Genomic DNA, 21,181 nt, shown 5'->3' with positions numbered 1-21,181 from the left:
CCCATCCGGGGGTTGAGCTTCATATAATTTTTTATAAAATGTCTTGAACACTCCATTCACTCTCTCCGCTCCCCGCTCCATCTCTCCTTCCTCATCTCTCACTCCCCCTATTTCCCTCGCTGCTCCCCTTTTCCTCAATTGGTGTGCCAGCAACCTGCTCGCCTTCTCCCCATATTCGTACTGTACACCCTGTGCCTTCCTCCATTGTGCCTCTGCAGTGCCTGTAGTCAGCAAGTCAAATTCTACATGTAGCCTTTGCCTTTCCCTGTACAGTCCCTCCTCCGGTGCTTCCGCATATTGTCTGTCCACCCTCAAAAGTTCTTGCAGCAACCGCTCCCGTTCCTTACTCTCCTGCTTCCCTTTATGTGCCCTTATTGATATCAGCTCCCCTCTAACCACCGCCTTCAACGCCTCCCAGACCACTCCCACCTGGACCTCCCCATTATCATTGAGTTCCAAGTACTTTTCAATGCACCCCCTCACCCTTAGACACACCCCCTCATCTGCCATTAGTCCCATGTCCATTCTCCAGGGTGGGCGCCCTCCTGTTTCCTCCCCTATCTCCAAGTCAACCCAGTGTGGAGCGTGATCCGAAATGGCTATAGCCGTATACTCCGTTCCCCTCACCTTCGGGATCAATGCCCTACCCAGCACAAAAAAGTCTATTCGCGAGTAGACTTTATGGACATAGGAGAAAAACGAGAACTCCTTACTCCTAGGTCTGCTAAATCTCCACGGGTCTGCACCTCCCATCTGCTCCATAAAATCTTTAAGTACCTTGGCTGCTGCCGGCCTCCTTCCAGTCCTGGACTTCGACCTATCCAGCCCTGGTTCCAACACCGTATTAAAATCTCCCCCCATTATCAGCTTTCCCATCTCTAGGTCCGGAATGCGTCCTAGCATCCGCCTCATAAAATTGGCATCATCCCAGTTCGGGGCATATACGTTTACCAAAACCACCGTCTCCCCTTGTAGTTTGCCACTCACCATCACGTATCTGCCCCCGTTATCCGCCACTATAGTCTTTGCCTCGAACATTACCCGCTTCCCCACTAATATAGCCACCCCCCTGTTTTTCGCATCTAGCCCCGAATGGAACACCTGCCCCACCCATCCTTTGCGTAGCCTAACCTGGTCTATCAGTTTCAGGTGCGTTTCCTGTAACATAACCACATCTGCCTTAAGTTTCTTAAGGTGTGCGAGTACCCGTGCCCTCTTTATCGGCCCGTTCAGCCCTCTCACGTTCCACGTGATCAGCCGAGTTGGGGGGCTTCCTACCCCCCCCCCCTTGTCGATTAGCCATCACCTTTTTCCAGCTCCTCACCCGGTTCCCACGCAGCTGTATCTCCCCCAGGCGGTGCCCCCCCGCCCATCCTCTCCCATACCAGCTCCCCCCTCTCCCCAGCAGCAGCAACCCAGTAATTCCCCCCTCCCACCCCCCCCCCCCCCCCCGCTAGATCCCCCGCTAGCGTAATTACTCCCCCCATGTTGCTCCCAGAAGTCAGCAAACTCTGGCTGACCTCGGCTTCCCCCCGTGACCTCGGCTCGCACCGTGCAACGCCCCCTCCTTCCTGCTTCTCTATTCCCGCCATGATTATCATAGCGCGGGAACCAAGCCCGCGCTTCTCCCTTGGCCCCACCCCCAATGGCCAACGCCCCATCTCCTCCACCTCCCCTCCTCCCCCCATCACCACCTGTGGGAGAGAGAAAAGTTACCGCATCGCAGGATTAGTACATAAAACCCCTCTTTGCCCCCCACATTCGCCCCACCCCTTTGTTCGAACGTTCTTTTTAATAACCCGCTCATTCCAGTTTTTCTTCCACAATAAAAGTCCACGCTTCATCCGCCGTCTCAAAGTAGTGGTGCCTCTCTCGATATGTGACCCACAGTCTTGCCGGTTGCAGCATTCCAAATTTTATCTTCTTTTTATGAAGCACCGCCTTGGCCCGATTAAAGCTCGCCCTCCTTCTCGCCACCTCCGCACTCCAGTCTTGATAAACGCGGATCACCGCGTTCTCCCATTTACTACTCCGAGTTTTCTTCGCCCATCTAAGGACCATTTCTCTATCCTTAAAACGGAGGAATCTCACCACTATGGCTCTGGGAATTTCTCCTGCTCTCGGGTCCTCGCGCCATCACTTGGTATGCTCCCTCCACCTCCAACGGACCTGCCGGGGCCTCCGCTCCCATTAACGAGTGCAGCATCGTGCTCACATATGCCCCGACGTCCGCTCCCTCCACACCTTCAGGAAGACCAAGAATCCTCAGGTTGTTCCTCCTTGCGTTGTTTTCCAGTGCCTCCAACCTTTCCACACATCGTTTCTGATGTGCCTCCTGCGTCTCCGTCTTCACCACCAGGCCCTGTATATCGTCCTCATTCTCGGCTGCCTTTGCCTTCACGACCCGAAGCTCCCGCTCCTGGGTCTTTTGTTCCTCCTTTAGCCCTTCGATCGCCTGTAGTATCGGGGCCAACAGCTCTTTCTTCATTTCCTTTTTGATCTCTTCCACACAGCATTTCAAGAACTCTTGTTGTTCAGGGCCCCATGTTAAACTGCCACCTTCCGACGCCATCTTGGTTTTTGCTTGCCTTCCTTGTCGCTGTTCTAAAGGATCCACTGCAATCTGGCCACTTCCCTCTCCTTTTTCCATCCGTATCCAGGGGGGATTCCCTTCTGGTTTACCGCACAGTGTTTTTAGCCGTCAAAATTGCCGTTGGGGCTCCTATCAAGAGCCCAAAAGTCCGTTTCACAGGGAGCTGCCGAAATGTGCGACTCAGCTGGTCATCGCCGCACCCGGAAGTCTGCCACCCGCTTATTAACCAAGATCACCACCCCCCTCGTTTTAAAGTCCAACATCGAATGAAACACCTGTCCAATCCATCCCTTCCTTAACCTAACCTGGCCCTGCATCTTCAGATGTGTCTCCTGCAACATGACCACGTCCGCCTTCAGTTGCCTCAATTGCGCAAACACATGGGCCCTTTTGACTGGCCCATTCAGTCCCCGAACATTCCACGTGACCAGCTGATTGGGGGGCACTCCGCCCCCCTCCCCTGCCGATCAACCATAACCTATCCTAGGCCAGTCTGCAGCCCATGTCCCGCACCTTCCCCTGGCCCGCCCTCGGGCAACTACTGTCATCAACCCTCCTTCTCCTACATTTTGAAAGTCCTCTCCCTGTCAGCAGTATAATCGCCCCCCCACCCAACCCCCCCTTCAATTCCCCCCACATCGATCTTCAGCTCACCCCCCACTTTGCTTCCATGAACTAGCCCACACAGCTAGCCTGTCAGCCCCTGTCCATGGCAACTAGCATCCTACCTCCCACTGATTAACCTCCCCCCGCTCTTAATGCAAACAGTCAAAACAAAGGCCGGAAGTAAAAAACAAACAATCCCTCCCAAGGTCCGAACAAAAAGGCCCACCCCCATCCCTTAACAGTGCACAGTATACCGGCCCATCCCCAACCAGAACCAAGAAACAGAAAATAAACAAAAAGAAAATTCAAACAACATAAACCCAAAGTTTTTCACAATATAGTTCAGATTTCCTCAATCAAAGTTCACGATCCTCCATCTCCTGCCAGTCCATTCTCCTTCATAAAGTCTGCTACCTGCTCCGCCGAGCCAAAGTACAACTCCCGGTCCCCATAGGTGATCATGACTATTTTTTATTATTTATTTTTGAGAAGGCAGTGGTGAGCTGCCTTCTTTAACCGCTGCAATCCAAAGGCAGCACGGTAGCACAGTGGTTAGCACAGTTGCTTCACAGCTCCAGGGTCCCAGATTCAATTCCCGGCTTGGGTCACGGTCTGTGTGGAGTCTGCACGTTCTCCCCATGTCTGCATTGGTTTCTTCCGGGTGCTCCGGTTTCCTCCCACAGTCCAAAGGTATGCAGGTTAGGTGATTGGCCATGCTGAAAAATTGCCCTAATAGAGCCCAAAATTAGGTGGGGTTACTGGGTTACCGGGATAGGGTGGAGGTATGGGCTTAGGTAGGGTGTTCTTTCCAAGGGCCGGTGCAGACTCGATGGGCCGAATGGCCTCCTTCTGCACTGTAAATTCTATGATTCTAAGTGCTGTAGGTCCACCCACAGTACAGTTAGGGAGGGATTATGACCCAGGATTTTGTTTTGGCTCAGGTAACTTATTTTTAATGTCCAAGCCATCATTTCTGAATGACCCATTTGCCAATGTGATGAGCTTGGAAGAACATCTCACGTCCAAAGTGTCATCATTGTCTCTGGAGACTCTCCATCCCCAGCCTGACAGAATAAAATGTAGCCATTAGAGTGATGCCAATGGGAACAGCCATTTTAAATTTCCGTCTACCTTTGAAGTAATTCTTGACATCAGAAGTGTTAAATTCCACACAAGGGATGCCTGGACATGTCTTAATTGCAATCAATATTGGAAACTTCCAGAAACTTGCAATTGCAAACATGTCAGGTGACTTCTGGCAACCGTTTTACATCAATGTCCTTGTTTTAGCTGTTGAAGTTGCCATTTTTAATAAAGTTCCATGTATGAGACCATGGGACCAAATTGAAATTTAACATTTGACATCAACACACCTCTGTAGCAAGAGAAAACAGACAAGCATAAAGAAGGTGGAAACGGAGACATATACTTCCAGCCAACACGAGACAAATACAGAAACATATACCAGTTAGAGAGAGATTTATTTTCCTTTCAAATTTCCCAAAGCTCTACAGTTTTTTTTTTGCTTTTGGAGAAAACGATTCAAATTGTAAATTCTAAGCCAAGGGCAAAACTCTTTGACTGGGATTGGATGAAAGAAAAAAATCACTTTGATCCAAATGAGCAATCTCTGAGAGAAAGGGAGAAAGAACAAGGAAGAAGTTGGATGAGATGTTGGTATGTGTGAGAGTCTAGATCTCTCTGCTTGAGTGTGTGTATGGCAAGGATTAAAGGTTAAAAATAAATTCAGTATTACATGAATTTACTCTAAGGGTTTGATACACTTACTCACTAAACTAAAATGTTAAAAGGCCTGGAGAAAAGCTCCTCAATGTACTATTTATTAAAATGTTACTTTGTGGTAATATAAAATACAGAGCAGCTTATAAGCAGGAAAATGAAAAACAAACTGTTAGAATAGCAAATGGTCTTGCTGTCTACTCGGAAATCTACCCCCTCAAATAACAACCTTCACTGCAAGCCACTTAATCCTGATTTCCACCATTAGTACATGGCTATTCAGAATCAAATTCTTTACCATCATCCTCCGCCATATCTGTCATTTCCACTTCAATGGCACCACCTAATACATTTTCTCCTCATCTTTCGGCGTTCCAAAGGGACCGATCCCTGGTCCACTCTCCAAACATTCCCAACTCACCTACCTCTCCCCGCGGCACCTTGATCTGCAGGCGCAGAAGCTGCAAGTCTGTCCCTTCACACCTTCACCCACATTGTCTCAAATCCCAAACGCTCCTTCCAAGCGAATCAGGTTATTTACTTGGACCTCTTCCAATTTGCTACACACAATGATCACAATGCAGATCGAAAAGACCCAATTGCAGGTTATGTGGTCGCTTTTCTGGACACCCCCATTCAGTCCACAGTGTGACGCTGAGTGTCTGCTTACTTGCCATTTTAATTCTCTGACCACTCCATCCTTGCACTTGGAATGAAGCTCAATGGAAACTTAAGGAATAGCAGGCCATCTTGCTACGAGGCACTTTTCGAGCATTTGACAAATTATTTCAATAACTTCAGATCGCAACCACTGCACCCATTTATTTTTCGGACAGATGCTGGCAATGGTGCTGCTGTTGCCACTTCCATCTCCTTCAGATCCAACTTTTGTTTCTTATTCGCTTTTGCTTTGTAGCTGCATCCCTTTTGTGCACTTTTTGCAACCATTAGGACATTTTTCTCTCCCTTTTGCTCACTACTCTAGTTCCCCCTTTTCCTTCGTACAGAAAGAGCAGACTGGAAATATTTAGCAGGCTGGGCAGCATCTAGTGGTGAGAAATACGGTGCAAATGTTCCGTGCTGATGTCCTTTTCACAGAACTGGGATAAGTACAGAGACCTGGGGGAAAGGGCAGGGGTGGGTAGGAAAGAGGAGGAGAAAGAACAAAAAGGAAAGATGTGTAATCGAATGGAGGGCAGGAGTGACTAAAAGTACAAAAGAGACGAGGCTGCATGGCAAAATGGGATAAGAAACAAAAAAGAAGAAAATAAATGCTTTGAAATCTAATTCAAGGGCAAGTTCATATTTTCTAACTGTCTAAATTGTGGAAAAGTTTTATTAAAAAAAAAGTCAAATCACATTAGCATCATCAATCACGCTGGAGCCTGGGACGAATCTCTCCTCCAACCTCCACTCACCAAATTTTTATTATGTATTGGATGCTCTTTTAACCCATAATCCATGATATCTGCTTAAGCTCTCCTGTCATTACCCATAAGCTCCCTTTTCCTGGTTACAAAGGTTTATGGGTGCAAATGAAACATTCAAAAATCAGAAAGTACAACATGAAAGATGTACAATCACAGAGTCCATCTCTTTGTGCTGTTGGCCGTCGCCATGGTCATTTCTTACATGACTGGCTGTCTATATGATCGGCAATCTTCAAACTTTGTTTCCACCTCTGCTGTGCTGGCCGGCAGTGGAATGCTAGGTGATGTGTGTGACAGATAGTCCAAGGATAAATCCTCCGCTGCTTCATCCTAGGGACTTCTGTACTTTTCAGAGAAGGAAACCAAGCATGTAAAATAAAGCAGGCTCCCCAGAAACTAACAACTGTCAGCACCCAAAGATTTGTTAGTTTAGTAAGAGTTGCATGCCAACCATTTATTTTGTGTCACTCAGCAATCATTTAAGTATTTCCATGACAGGATATTTTTCACGCATGCTGTAAAATCTGTACATTGCTCTCCAAGGTAGCAGGCATGAGGGGAAAAAGAGGGTACAAAAACCTAAAACCTCAATAACTGTGTCAGCTATGTCTCGATCAACTGATAGCCCTCTCACATAATTCAGAAGGTTGTGTTTTCAAGGCCCAATCCAGTCACTTGAGCAAAATAATCTAGCCTGGCACCTGATGCAGTGCTGAGGGAGGACTGCACTGTCAGAAATGCCACCTTTTTTGAACGCCTACTCTTCCTTGAAATAGCACAGTGGATCTTTGACCAACAGCTGAGAGGGCAAGCTTGGCCTAATATCTCATCTGAAAGATGACATAGCCAGCGGTATGACACACCCTCAGTATCGCACTGAAGTGTTAGCCTATATTTGTCTGGATGGTGGATTGAACCGATGACCTTCTGACTCAGGGTGCTACCACTGAGCGAAGGTTGTGATTGTAAAACATGTAAAAGACCTGCACTGGAGTCCCATCTATTTGTTGGTGCAGTCTCAACTTGGAGAATGTTCCTTAATGGTTACTTGTACTTGATTCAAAATCCAAAAGAAAATCAGTCCGAGTTCACACATGGACTTGCACCAGATTAATGAACAGCAAGAATGCTAATTAATAACGCATATTTCATTTTTTACATTTTTCTCCGAAAGCATTCAAATGTTGCTCGAGTGGAGGTCAGTTTTGATCCACTGTCTTGTGGTGCCAGGTTTTAAGTAGCCTGGATTCATGTGTGAACAGGGACTGATTTTCACATTACACTCCTGACTTGTGCCTTATAAATTGTGAACAGGCATTTTTTTTTGGGGGGGTGGGTGGGGGGCAGCGGTCGGTCAGGAGGTGAGGGTACATTTCTGAAGTTCCTCCAGGCTGTCACTAAATTATATGTGCCTTTCGAACACTATTACTTTATTATAAAAACTCTTCAAAAAGTTACACCCTCAATGAGCTGCAACTTAAAAAAATTAGAATTGTTCTGCTTCAGTTACAGCAACATTACGGGCTAGTATCCATATTCTGTCAACATTCATATGGATAGTGCGAGTTAGAACAAACATGAACTGCTGAAATGGTAACCGTGTTCATGAAAATTTATAAATGGAAATCATGTAAAGTTGGGTCTTGAAGATTTCAAGTGATGGGGTGGTGACTATTTTCTTCGTCACTTGTACCACTCTGGGAATAAAAGATTGTTGATGCATCGTCTTGGAAACAAACGGTGGAGAGTTTCCCCGAAATCGGCAAAGGCTGAAGACAGGCGGGAAGCACGTCGTATACATACCTGATCGGTGGCGGTCAGCCTCGATTCATCCACCCGACCATCACCTCAGTGCTGCAATCATTGGCGCGGCGTAGTTGAAGACTGCCCCAGCACACACTAGCCGCACTTCACAGGTCATCGGGAAGTGATGGCTGCCAAGAAATCTGCCCCCAAATCTTCCGATGCCTCCTTGGAGAGACTCCTTGATGCTGTTAAGGCTCACAGTGATATAATCTACCTGCATGCAGGGTGGAAATACAGCAACGATGTCACAAACCCAGCATGAGAGGCAGTGGCAGCAGTCAGGAATGCCAACACTCAGCAGAAGAGATGCTGCAGCAGGATAAACAATCTCCTCCATTCCATCAGGGTAAATCATTCTGCTCATCACTCAACTCGCACACATCCACATGGACCTCACTCACTACCAGCTCAAAGGACACTACCACTCGCTCTCCCAAACATGTCCTTATCTCCACTGCAGCTCATGGCCTCATCACCTCACTGGTCCCACTCACCATCCACACATGCAAGGCATCCTGGTCATCTGCCCTGGCACACACGTCCCATTTAAACTCCCTCCATCTATGTTCATGCAGAAGAAGCTGGCACACAACTGGGAGAGATCACAGACAGGCAGAGGGATGCCAGAACTCAAGGTCCTCACGGACTTGAAGGACAAAGCTATCCAGCTGACCGCGGGGAGGGCTGACGTTAACCATTCCTGTTCTGATGTTCAAATCGGTGACTATAAAACAAGTGAAGATGCAGCACTGCTTCATCCATCAGACAGACATGATGAGAGATATGTCGCCTGTTTCTCAGTCCCTTGCCATGCGCTAATGACCTCCTCTTTCTTTTAAGGCCCATCTTGGAAGCAGTCCAGGGAGTCCAGCAGCCGGGTCCTCAACTTTAGCCCTGACTGCAGCACAGAAGGAGGGATTCACCAAACCCAATATATGAGAACCCCGTCTCACGAGTACAGAGACACACACCTTGCTCTAATGTAGCCTTGGGATCACAAACTGGTGAGCATATCATTCTCTCAGAGCTACAGCAGGTGGAGGCAGGGATGCCCCGAGGATTGGTGGAGGCCAGGAATCTCCTCAGTCTCAGTCAGATGACCTGTCTCTGGACTTGGGTCATACCTTAGTTGTTGGAACCCCAAAGGCAAACTTGGGAAATCAGGAATGGATGTCTGGCCCACTCCTCATGGACGGCATGGAGGACTCCTTCACCTTATGTTGGAGGTAATTTTACTGACACCGCAACGTAGAGTGTATTGACTTTTGTCCTGTACTATTGCAGGACATGAACTTTCTGGGATCCATCTGTGCCACTGCCAGAGGACACGGGGCTTCTAGGGTACATCCCAGCCTCCTCTCAAGGAGGCAGCCAGGAGCCCTTGTGCAACCATCGGGAGGAGAATCAGTTGATCCACACCCTGAGGACATCTACCCAGCTGACTCTGGAGGAGTCCACCCAAATCCTGTCTTCCTGTGACCAACTCAGCCCCACTTCCATAGGCCAAGGAGGATGGCACTGCTGCACAACAGGGCCCTGAAAGCAGCCGGGTCCCTCAGGTCTCAAACCCTCCAGAGGACACTCGCCAAGGTCATCACAGACAACAGCACCCCCCCCCCCCCCCCGTAAATGCAGACACTGTGGATGGGTTAGAAAGCTTAGGAAGTTTGAGTGCATAACATGGGCACTGATGTTAAGCAGTGTACATAAATGTTCACCTCTGTAAATAGACCCACACTTTCCTTGGCTCCTTGTTCTGATGAAATGAATTGAAATGAAATGAAATGAAAATCGCTTGTCACAACCGTAGGCTTCAAATGAAGTTACTGTGAAAAGCTCTTAGTCGCCACATTCCGGCGCCTGTCAGGGAGGCTGGTATGGGAATGATGGGCAGTGTTCCTGTAATCCCAACATTAAATAACTTGATTCCTGCACAAGATGCAGACAGGGTGCTCAGTCCAGGGTTTGCTCCATGTGCTTTATGCAATGTTCCTGCCACATTGATTTATCCACTCACAGTGACTGAATACATCAGTCATGCCTGTATGTAGTAGGGAATGAGGAGGTCTCCCACAAGGTACAGGGCGAGCGTCGCTCAAGTGTGTTCTTTCATGTATCCCATCTGTTTCAGCCTCTGGTGATGCTGAACCTCAAGGTATAGCTCATGAAGGGTGGCATAAGATCAGGAGAGGTGAAACTTTCCCTTCTGCGTCACCATGAAGTGACCTTAACCATTGCGAGCAAGCGAGCTGGCATCAGCCAGATAGGAGGCACTCACAGAAACTCTGAGGATCAATGTACTGCCTACACTGCAAGTCGTCATCATCATCCTCCTGGATGTAGGGACAATGGACAACCACTACATTCCCACGTTAGGAGCCTTATCACAGAGGATATGTGCTCTGGCATCAGTTAGATGGGAGAGCAATGCTTATAGAAGGCATGTGAAAATAATGTGGTTGTCCTCACTCGATGACCTCATCACCCATGATGAATCGAGCAGCAATCATCTGCCTTGTCTGGACATTGCTCATGGCCAACACCCTCTCCCTCAAGGACCTCCTCAACCTCATCCCCTGCTACATCTTCCTCATCGGAGGAAATGTGCCGCTCTTCCATTTCCTCCTCAGGCAGTTCCTCCCCCTGTTGCAGCGCCAGGTTGCACAGGGCACAGTAAGTGATCACAATGTGTGATGCCCTCTCTGGATTATATTTCAGGGCTCCACCAAACCAGTCTCGGCATGGGAACTTTATCTTCAGCATCCCAAATGTCTGCTCCACCAAAATGCAAGTTGCAGATTGAGCCTGGTTGCACCTTGTCTTAGTATCGCTCTGTGGCCTCCGCAAAGGCATCAGCAGCCAGCTCCTGAGTGGCCTGCCTTTGTCCCCAAGGAGCCAACCCCGAGGCCTCCGTGGACCCTGAAACATGTCAGGGACCTGTCAGCGGCTGAGAATGTAGGAGTCTTGCACACTCCCCAGGAATCAAGTACACACCCGCAGGATGCATTTTGTATGGTCATAGGCCCGCTGAACATTCAGTGACTGGAAGCCCTTGTGGTTCTCACAGATCAGTGCTCGATGACCCAGAGATCTTAGTGCCACTCGAGTGCAGTCAACACCTGTGGAAAACCAGAGATTTGCGCAAAGCCCATCGCTCTTGCATCCTGATTTGGCTGATACTGGTCAAAAAATGGACAAAGTTGTGTCCTCACGAAGATGGCATCCTGCACCTCCTGGATGCACTCGTGCACAGAGGCTCGTGAAATCCTGCAAAGGTCACCTGTGGATCCCTGGAAGGAGCCACTGATGTAACAATTGATCCCCACTGTAAACTTTCAACAATACTGGCAGTGGATGCTCTCCAAGTCCCTGTTGCACCAAATCCTGCAGAAGGTGGACGATGTGACCAACCAGTTATCTGAACATGCGTTTGGTGACACTTGTTCTTGCACATCTGCTAGGTGCCGCCTGTAGATGCTGGGTCTAGAGCCGCCTCTGAGTGATGGTTCATCGTTCTGCGTACAGGGCAGGTCCTGCCACCTTCCCTCTTCATTGTTCTGTTCCTGCCTTTGGTGAGCCAGGTAATTTCATTGATATCTTCTTCCCTCCTGCCTATGAACAATGGCAGCTGATCACCAGGTTCCATGTTTTGTACATTTTCCTTGCTGTAGTATCACCAAGAGAGAGACTTGACCATTAGCATTCATCTCCCGAGGCCCACCTTTGTCTATTCATCATCTGAAGCTGCATCTCAAAACCCACTGACTCATGGTCTGGCCAACACATTGATGCCCAGTCCTTACTTTGCATTCCACTTTGACAAGATCCCACACCACCCTTCCCCATATCACATGATCAAATAGCCAAAGCTTTAGCCTCCTATCTTAGGTCCAGCCATAACAAGGCCTTACGCTTCAAATGGTTTATAGGGGCACTTGCCAGTACGCACTTCAGCACACAGCCAATGTTTAAGAGTGCTCTCCTCGAGCAGTGTGCCATTGCCAACTTTCTATGGGAAAATAGATGCTTGCACAATCGGCCAGTGGTACAGACACACCATGGCAGTCAACAATTTTGGAAGTCAGTGTGCCAAGGGTTAAATGCTGAGCAGCAATCAGTGGCATTCACACACATAAGTGGTGTTTGAGTGGGCATAATTGTGTGACTAGTTCGACTCCAGATGTGTCAATTGAGTTACAGCTGAATGTTCTCGGTTGCAAATGGGTACTGATCACTGACATGTCTATTATCCTTTCACTCGTCAACACCCTGCCTCCAAAAGTCCTCCTCCCCCCAGTTTTGAAGGGAACCATCAGTCTGTGATGATGATGATGATGATGATGGCTCCCCCTTCCCCCTACCTAGTAATCGCGAGACCGAGAACATTCACTGCAGATGGTGAAATTTGAATTCAATAAAAATCTGAAATTAAAAGTCTAGTGATGACCATGAAACCATGGTCGTAAAAACCCATCTAGTTCACTAATGTCCTTTAGGAAAGGAAATCTGCCATCCATATCCGGCCTGGCCTACGTGTGACTCCAGACCCACTGCAATGTAGTTGACTCTTAACTGCCCCTCAAGGGCAATTAGGGATGCAAAATAACTGCTGGCACACCCTGCAACGCCCACTTCCCATGAACTAATTTTTTAAAAATCGCCTCCGAGGGGGATCTAGGAGTGGGCGCAACTTAAAGGGGCTGACTAGGGGTTGGCAAACCTATGACTCATGGGACACCAGCTCTGATTTCGGGAGACCAGGGTCTCATTCAAGGGAAACACTGGAGGGAGACTGGGAAGTTGACTCCAGTGCACTCGGGGCATAGTCAGGGGAGACCGGCCATGGGTGAGGAGGTGGAGGGGGTTGAAAGACGTCAGGTGACCGGGTGATTTATTCTGGTATACGGGGCTGGTAATGAGACGCAAAAATCTTATCATGATGTTCTTGATAGTAAACGGTGGGAGGGACGATCGCGGCTAGCTTTCAAGCTGATGTAAATGGCGATTCTGGCCAGCTCACAACATAATCTGCTCTCACCGGTGAACCCACCCTATCCTAATAGGAGTGGAAAATCCTAGCCATGGTCATTCAGATGGCAGTGCTTGCCTTGCATTTTGTCTTTGCCAGAGGGCACTAGGTATTTGTTGCTGTCAATTCCCACCAGTTCATTCATATTTTATAGAACGTGGACACTCTTATTTTTCTTCCTCTGTTGCAGTGATTCCCATTCCAAATCATACAATTTACAGCACAGGAGGCCATTCGGCCCATCGACTCCACACCAGCCCTTGGAAAGAGCACCCCGCTCAATCCCACTCTATTCCTGCAACCCCACCTCCCCTTTTGGACACTATAACGCGCAATTTAGTGTGGCCAATCCACCTAACCTACACATCTTTGGACTGTGGGAGGAAACCGGAGCACCCGGAGGAAACCCACACAGACATGGGGAGAATGTTCAGACTCCACAAGTCACCTGAGGCCGGAATTGAACCCGGGGCCCTGCAGCTTTGAGGCAGTAGTAGTGTCACCGTGCCATCCTTATTTGATATTTGATCTACATGCATGATCATTGCTGGGTCTATGAGAAGCTGATTGAATATTTGCAAAAAAGTCAAATCTCTCCATTATGCTAACTTTTATAAATGTGTAAAGTTTATAAATTTGATATTTTTGATTTGAACCCTTGATGTACATCCCAATCATTTCTTTGCACTTAATAAAAGTTTTAATTGAGTGAAAATGTCAATGCATTTTAAGCCCTGTGAAAACACGGCTTGATCTGCCTGATGACATCACTTGCTGGGTGGCCGGAGATCCACTTTGTTTAGAGCCAGATGTAAACCGATGTCAGGAATAGGGAAATCTTTGCTGCAGACATCACAAGATCTTTGTGGGCAGCAAGGTTAATGCTGACCATGAAATCCAGACCATCAGAGTAGTACGTTGATCCAAATGTATATTAATGATCCTGGTGTGCAAAGGGCAGTTTCAAAGTTCGCAGATGATACAAAACTCAGACGTTTTGAAGCTGTGTAGAGGATAATGCAGAACTTCAGTCGAAAGGACATAAAGTAGGTGGAGTGGGCAGGGAGGTAGCAGATGAAGTTCAATGCAGAAAAGTGTGATGCAGTTTGCTAGGAAGAACATGGAGAGGCAAATTAGTAAAATTCGAAAAGTGGTACTTAAGCAGATGAAGTTTTTAATGTGCATAGATCATTGAAGTTGATAGGACAGGTGAAGAAAACAGTTCATAAAGCATATTGTATTCTAGGCTTTATTAATAGAGGCATGGAGTACAAGAGCAAGGGGGCTATACTGAACTTGTACAAGACACTAGCTCAACCTCACCTGGAATATGGTATACAATTTTGGGCTCCACACTGTAGAAAGGATGTGAGCGCATTGGAAAGATTGTGGAAGAGGTTTCCAATATTGGCTCCAGGGATGAGAAACTTCAGTTAGGAGGATAGATTGGAGAGGTTATGTCGCTCCTGGGAGAGAAGACAGCTGAGAGATTTAATAGAAATACTCAAAAACAGAAGGGGGCTGGACAGAGTAGATAGGGAGATACAGTTGCCCCTCATAAAAGGATCACGAGTGAAAGGCACCCAGATTTAAGGTGATTTGCAAAAGAAGCAAATGTGATGAAGAAAAAAACGTTTTCACACAACGAGTGGTTCAGGCCCGCAAGTATGGTGGAGATAGCTTGAATCGAGGTGTTCAAGAGGGTATGAGATGGTGACTTGAATAGAAACAATGTGCAGGGGTCCGGGGAAAAGGCAGGGGAATGGCATAAAGTCACGATGCTCATTTAGAGAGCTGGTGCAGATAAATGGCCTCCTTCTGCACCATAACAATTCTGTGATTCAAGTCTCTGCGCAATGTGTCAGGACCTGCAAACAACTTGGTTTAACTTGTAGTGCAAGTGAATTTGTTTGACTTTCTAAAAACTAGGTTTTCTTCTGGGAGAACTCTTTTTTTTCCATTAAGGAATAAAGTAAACACCTTTTAACTTCAAGACAGCACCGTATTAAAACCTAGTGTTGGGGTAAAATACATTTCTTCGTAAGAAAATGGCATGACCAGAACCACTTTGCTAACTGAACAGTCAAACGGGAAATTCAATGTCAGAAATGTGTGGATTTGGCATTTGTGATTTTTTTCAAATTGAATGCCAAGTTCCAGTAGTACCAGTTCCATAAAACGGCCAGGAATCTGAAAGTTGCAATGAATCAATCCCAATTGCTATGCGAGGTGATTGTAATGTCATCCATTCCACTGTTGTACATTGCACCCAGTCCCACACAGTAAACAAAATATACAACAGTACAATACCTTCAACTAAATATATTATGCATTTTTACTCTTTGCTCAAGAATGGTACCGAGAAGTCTTTAGAAAGGTTGGAAATTTAATTTCACAATGTCAAGTTGTTAAATACATGTGTTAGTTATACAACTGTAACATCTGTTAAGTTTTAGTTACATTTACACCAGTTTTCATTAAAAAAAACCCTGTTCCTCTCATTCCACCTCCCCTCAAAAATAACATAGCCCAAATAAGTTACCCTACCAAAACTGGCATGAACAATGATTACAACTAGTTTAAATTACTCGTCAAAAAGTGCAGCTAATATATGAATGCTGGTAATTTTTTTAATGAAACTATTTCTTTTGCTACAAATAAAAGGCCAACTTCACCAAATCTGTGTCTATTCAGTCAGTGCATCATTTGTCCTGGCATCACTTTTGCATGTGGGGAAAGGACCTGTGTATATATTTGTTTAAAACTTATCTCAGCGCTTCGCTGGGGGTTATTACTAAAGGTGTCTCAGATATGTAGCTTCAATCGGAGATCAGAAAATAACCATTCTTGGTGCAATGCAGATCCTACTTCTGCTATCATACTTTTTCCCCCCTTCTTTGAGGGTGCCACACCTGGATTGCAGAGTCCTAAAGCCGCTGACATCCGGGCAGCTTTCTAAAAGATGCTGCAAGTTAGTATAAACTCAAGCTGCTCGAGCTCGAGAAAGACTGATGAAAAAAAAAAAAATGTGACAAGGAGCTTCTGTAAGAGCCCGTGCCTCCATATCTCTCTCCAGCAGTATGCCTGTGTATGTGTGTGCGCTCCCATGTACAAGGTTAACTTAGGAGCTACAACCAGGCTTATTGAAAAAAAGTGCTGCTTTTCTGGGAAAATTCAATTAGCTGCACCCTAAATAATGGGAGTTCCTCCTTGTAAACAGTTGTCAAAGCCATCCTATTTCAACTGTTTTACCATTAGGGATAATGGGAAGCGATAGTGGGGGGGTTTGTAATATCACAAAACCAACTAGTGCGCAATGCAAACCTAAATTCAATATATTTTGTTCTAAAATTTAGAGTTCCCAATTATTCCCCCCCCCCCCCCCCCCAATTAAGGGGCAATTTAGCCAATCCAACTAACCTGCACATCTTTGGGTTGTGGGGGTGAAACCCACGCAGATACGGGGAGAGTGTGCAAACAACAGACAGTGACCTGGGGCCGGCATCGAACACAGGTCCTCAGCGCCGTAGGCAGCAGTGCTAACCACTGTGCCACCCCTCCTAAATTCAATATATTTTGAATCAGATATTAGGTGGCACGGGCTTTTCTAGAAATTCTGATTCTGGAGCCTGTAGTCTTAAGAGGCAAAAATGCGTGTGATATAACCACGCGCACAGTTCAATCTCGGAGTGGTGCGGCCTTCTGGAAAAATTGGTGGCTCCTTCACCAGAAACTATGAATATGGTGAGCTACTCGAGAACTTTGAATCCACCCTTTGCACTGCAAAGGTTCGAATTGACATTACTTCAGTCACGTTGGGGCGGGCGGGGGGGGGGGGGGGGGGGGGGGGGGGGGGCTATATTTTCTTAACAGATAAACCAAATTTGGAACAGATTTGTTCCAAATCGAAATGACCCAATAACAAAATAAAAATCTTAACTTACAACGTAAAGATTTAACGGTCAACCACATAGAATCTTAGGAGCTCTCAGCTCAGGATAGCTGGGAAAGTTTAGCTACCCATTCACACCTAGAATAATGTAGGGGAGATGCAAAGTTCCTATGTTAGAATAGGCAGCATTGACTCAATGCAGTGTCAGACATGCAAGGAGGAAGGACTCATCAACAACTAGAAATTAGACCAACCTCTGTCGACAGACACATGGAAAAATTCAGAACGTTGCTAGCCTGGAGAGAGCAGTTACATAAGAGGGATGTGGGACTGAGAATTAGCTTTGTAATAATGTGAATGATAAAAGGTGGACTCTGTGGTAGGGAAGCAAGGTCCACAGGGACAGCCAGGTCTGCACTGACCATGCAAACTGGGCCCAGAACTAGAGGCAGGTCTGTGCAGACAGCAAAGATCAGAGATAAATGGGGCGCCTGCATCCTTTGTATCTTGGTGTGGAACTGGAGGTTTTAGAAAAATATTTCTTGGATGTTTTAAAAAGCTTTATATAATCCGCAATTATAGGCAGCCAGAATATTTGCTCGGTGCATTTTAACATAAGAGCTTCATAAAGGAGGAACAACATTCATTCAGCGAGCGACACAAACATAAAAGCTCAGAAGGAAAATGCGCCGCCTTCAGCTGGTAATTTCTAGAAAAAAATAAAGAGGATCTTTGGGATGGGTCATTGGAATAAGAATCGGTGCACATGCCAAGAATTTACGGGCAGCAGAGAGATTACAGGAAGTACTCGATCATTCATCAATGCGAATGCACAGAGGAGCTTGCAAAGTGCTACCCAGCTCTTCATACAAACTCTGCAATGGAATCCACCCAATTCTATTTGCAAAACGAGAAAAAGTAAAAGTCCTTGGTATAGTGTGCAGAAAACAAAAACTTCTTTGAAGAGATACTTGATCTGTCACTATTGTAGGTTAATAAAAATAATTACTAGGTAAATACCCATTAGTTAGATACTTATGATAATTTAATCAAGACTAGTTTCTTATTTTAAGAAACTGCACTCTCTACATAGACAAAGATTAAAAAATCATATTGTGTGATTCTTAATGCTGTTTTTTTTTCCTTTTCAGAAAGTATCTGACAAAATATTCTTACATTTAATGCATCTCTACACTAAAACTAATTTGATCTGCAATATACTGTATTTATAGAAATAAGGCAGACATTCAAGCCTATCTTCCCGCAAGAAGTGGAATACATTTTTAAACTGAGCAAGTGGGTTTAAAATAAGTGATGCGACACAAGACCTCGGCGAGTGCCCTCAAGCAACAATGCGAACCTCCTGAGGATCTGATAGACTTCTCCCGTTCCCCCCATGCAATTGTGCATCCAATCTACTGAGGGGAGGTGCCAAACGTAGAGCCCATGGATAGGAATAAACAGAGCGAGAGGGCCACCCAGTGGCCAGTGCTGGCAAGTGACTGGAGAAAGATGACTTGCACAGTGTGGCCTGGCAGGCAAAGCGCAGGTTGGCCAGAAAAACGGGAATTGCGCTTTTATTTATACAGCGAAGACAAACACTTTTTGCAGGGTGCATTCTCATTCCTCCCCCCCACCCCCAAACGGTGCTGATAGCCCTTGGCTTCGATCCAACTGCTTCTGTGGACAGCAGGACAGATGCACAATCACTCAGCAATTAAGAATACATCAGTGCTTTTGACAGTAGTACACATTTAGATTACACAATTTGCACAGAAATGTTGAGTGAGAGCGAGAGAGAGAGAGAGAGAAAACATAAATATGAGCTTTCTGATCGCGCAACGCAAGTGTTTCTGTTTTTTTGTTTCCGTCAAGAAGTGTGCAGTGATGTTTTCAGTCACTCGGAATCATGGTTCAGAATATCCAATGGACGTTGTTTCGCCATCAGGATGCTCCTCTCTTCTGTCACAACCAAAGTTCCCAGGAGCAAATGACACCCAAAAGCAAACATCCTCCCCACTAACCCCCCCCCCCCCCCCCCCCCAACACAGTCACACAAAAGCCAAAAGTTCACCAGTGGAATCTGTTGGCGTCACATTCGGTAAATCTGCTTCAAAACTGGCTATCCAAGCGGTCTTATGAATAAATGGTGATCACTTCACTGCCGCCACCTCGCACCATCAACACTCTGTTCAAGCCCTCGGTCAGCACCTCTAGGAACTCCATGTCTGTCGAGCTTTAAGTCAAGGGTTCATTTCATTTTCATACAATTCTCGGTAAAACTAGGGCAGGGTCAAAGAGAAGGATTAGAGATGTAGGGAGATTTGAATAAACTATCTTGCAGGGTTTAGCTATATCCCGTAGACCAGTGTTTTTCAAACATTTTTGCCCGGGACCCATTTTTATCAACCGGCCATCCTTCGAGACTCAAGTCAGCCGACCTTTGCGACCCATCATTTTCTCTTAACTTTAATGTGAGAGGTGAGCCTGGGCTTATATTCTATAGTCTGGAGTAGCGAAGAATGAAAAATGACCTCATTGAAACAGGCATTATTCTCTCAGGACGCTACAGAGCAGATGCAGAATGTAAGTTTTCCTCAAATGGGTGGTTTATACCCTGGGGATATAGTCTGCAAATTACAATGCAATGATTTTGGACATAGATTAGGAGGAATTACTTGACTGAAAGTATTGTGAATCTTTGTAATCTCTAAAATTCACTATCAAAGAGTTCTGCAGGCTCAGCCATTGAGCATATTCAAGACAGATGCAGGAAGACTGAATTGAATTTTTAAAAAATAAACTTTTCTTGGGTCAGCGCGCTGATGTCAGGAGGAGGCGGTGTTTCTCTCTGGGCTCCGGGCATGCTCACTGATGAGCGGGCACGCATGTGCAGCGCGCCCGCATTTTTAAAGCCGCTCACAGCCGGCATTCTTAAAAGCCAGCTGCTGCGGCCATTGCGCCTGAATTCACGCAATCGGGAACGCCGCAATGGATGGCTCCACAACCCTCCCGTTATCCGCCCGCGACCCCACCCGCGGGTCGTGACCCCAACTTTGAAAATTCCTGCCATCGACACTTTGAAGTTGAGAATTCAGACATGCAGCCCTCCATTCACTTTATAGTATTCTCCAATATAAATATGGCAGCTTGTGGAGACTCCAATCACATTTTCCTGGAACCAATCCTTGCTCACCTCTCATTGATTTAGAGGTGTATGGGCAGCATGACTATACAAATCGGGTCCAAACAACCCACAGGAGATCAGGGTTCTATTGTTCCAATGCCCTTCAAAGGATTCATTCCCTTCATGCATTTAAATACAAAAAGTGTTTTATTACGCATCATCCCAGGTAGCACAAGATCTACTAGCAACTAACTTGCATAAATTCAAAATACTGGAATTACTAAAAAGATCATGTCAGGCACCAACTATAAACTTTCAAGTATTTAAAGGCAGTTAAAATTCTCAGAATACGTAAGCGAGAGGTATCAGAAGGACTGCAGATTACAGCTGGCCAGGTTTAGTAAAGGCAAATAATACTCCCTTTAGAGTAGTCATGAGGAGAATCGTTATTTTACATCCAGATCTTTGGCTGCACTTGTCTGTTGACAAGAAAAATTCTTGAGTCCGAGCTGCTGAATCACAAAGTCCATGCTTATAAGTCAGAGACTGGGTACAAATGGAGGAGGCCTCCTGTAATGGAACGAACCCTCCGGGCCCTGGCCACAGCAGCACTCCCATCCTCAACAAGATACACAATAAGCCCAGTAGTCGTGGCCACGCTGAGAACGTGGACCCAGCTGAGACAACACTTCGGGATAATCAAAATGTCCTCCATGGCTCCCATATGTGGCAATCACAGGCTCCCCCCAGCCATGTTGGATAACACCTTCAAAAGATGGAGGCGGGACAGGGGCACACTGACAGTCGGAGACTTCTACACAGGGCACAGACTGGCAACACTGGACGAACTGACGAGGAAGTGGAAACTAGCTGACGGAAGGAAGGTGGGGAAACCACAAGAGAGCCCCCCACCCAACTTTTTGTTTTTCATTCTTTCCGGAAAATAAAATAAAAACAC

General features: G+C 46.4%; 1 protein-coding gene across 2 annotated transcripts in view; it reads right to left on the bottom strand.

Moving 5' to 3' along the window:
* Window positions 1-15,572: 15,572 nt before the first annotated feature.
* Window positions 15,573-21,181, bottom strand: part of slc12a7b (solute carrier family 12 member 7b) — a 405,364-nt gene continuing 399,755 nt past the window's right edge. For both annotated transcript variants that reach the window (XM_072509843.1, XM_072509844.1), the window contains one exon: window positions 15,573-19,324. In XM_072509843.1, the coding sequence (XP_072365944.1) occupies window positions 19,233-19,324 (92 nt within the window). In that variant the 3' untranslated portion in view covers window positions 15,573-19,232. The remainder of the gene's footprint in view (window positions 19,325-21,181) is intronic.

Source organism: Scyliorhinus torazame, chromosome 6 (genome assembly GCF_047496885.1).
Source record: "Scyliorhinus torazame isolate Kashiwa2021f chromosome 6, sScyTor2.1, whole genome shotgun sequence".
Taxonomy (NCBI): Eukaryota; Metazoa; Chordata; class Chondrichthyes; order Carcharhiniformes; family Scyliorhinidae; genus Scyliorhinus; species Scyliorhinus torazame.
This window is presented reverse-complemented; position numbering and strand designations above follow the sequence as displayed.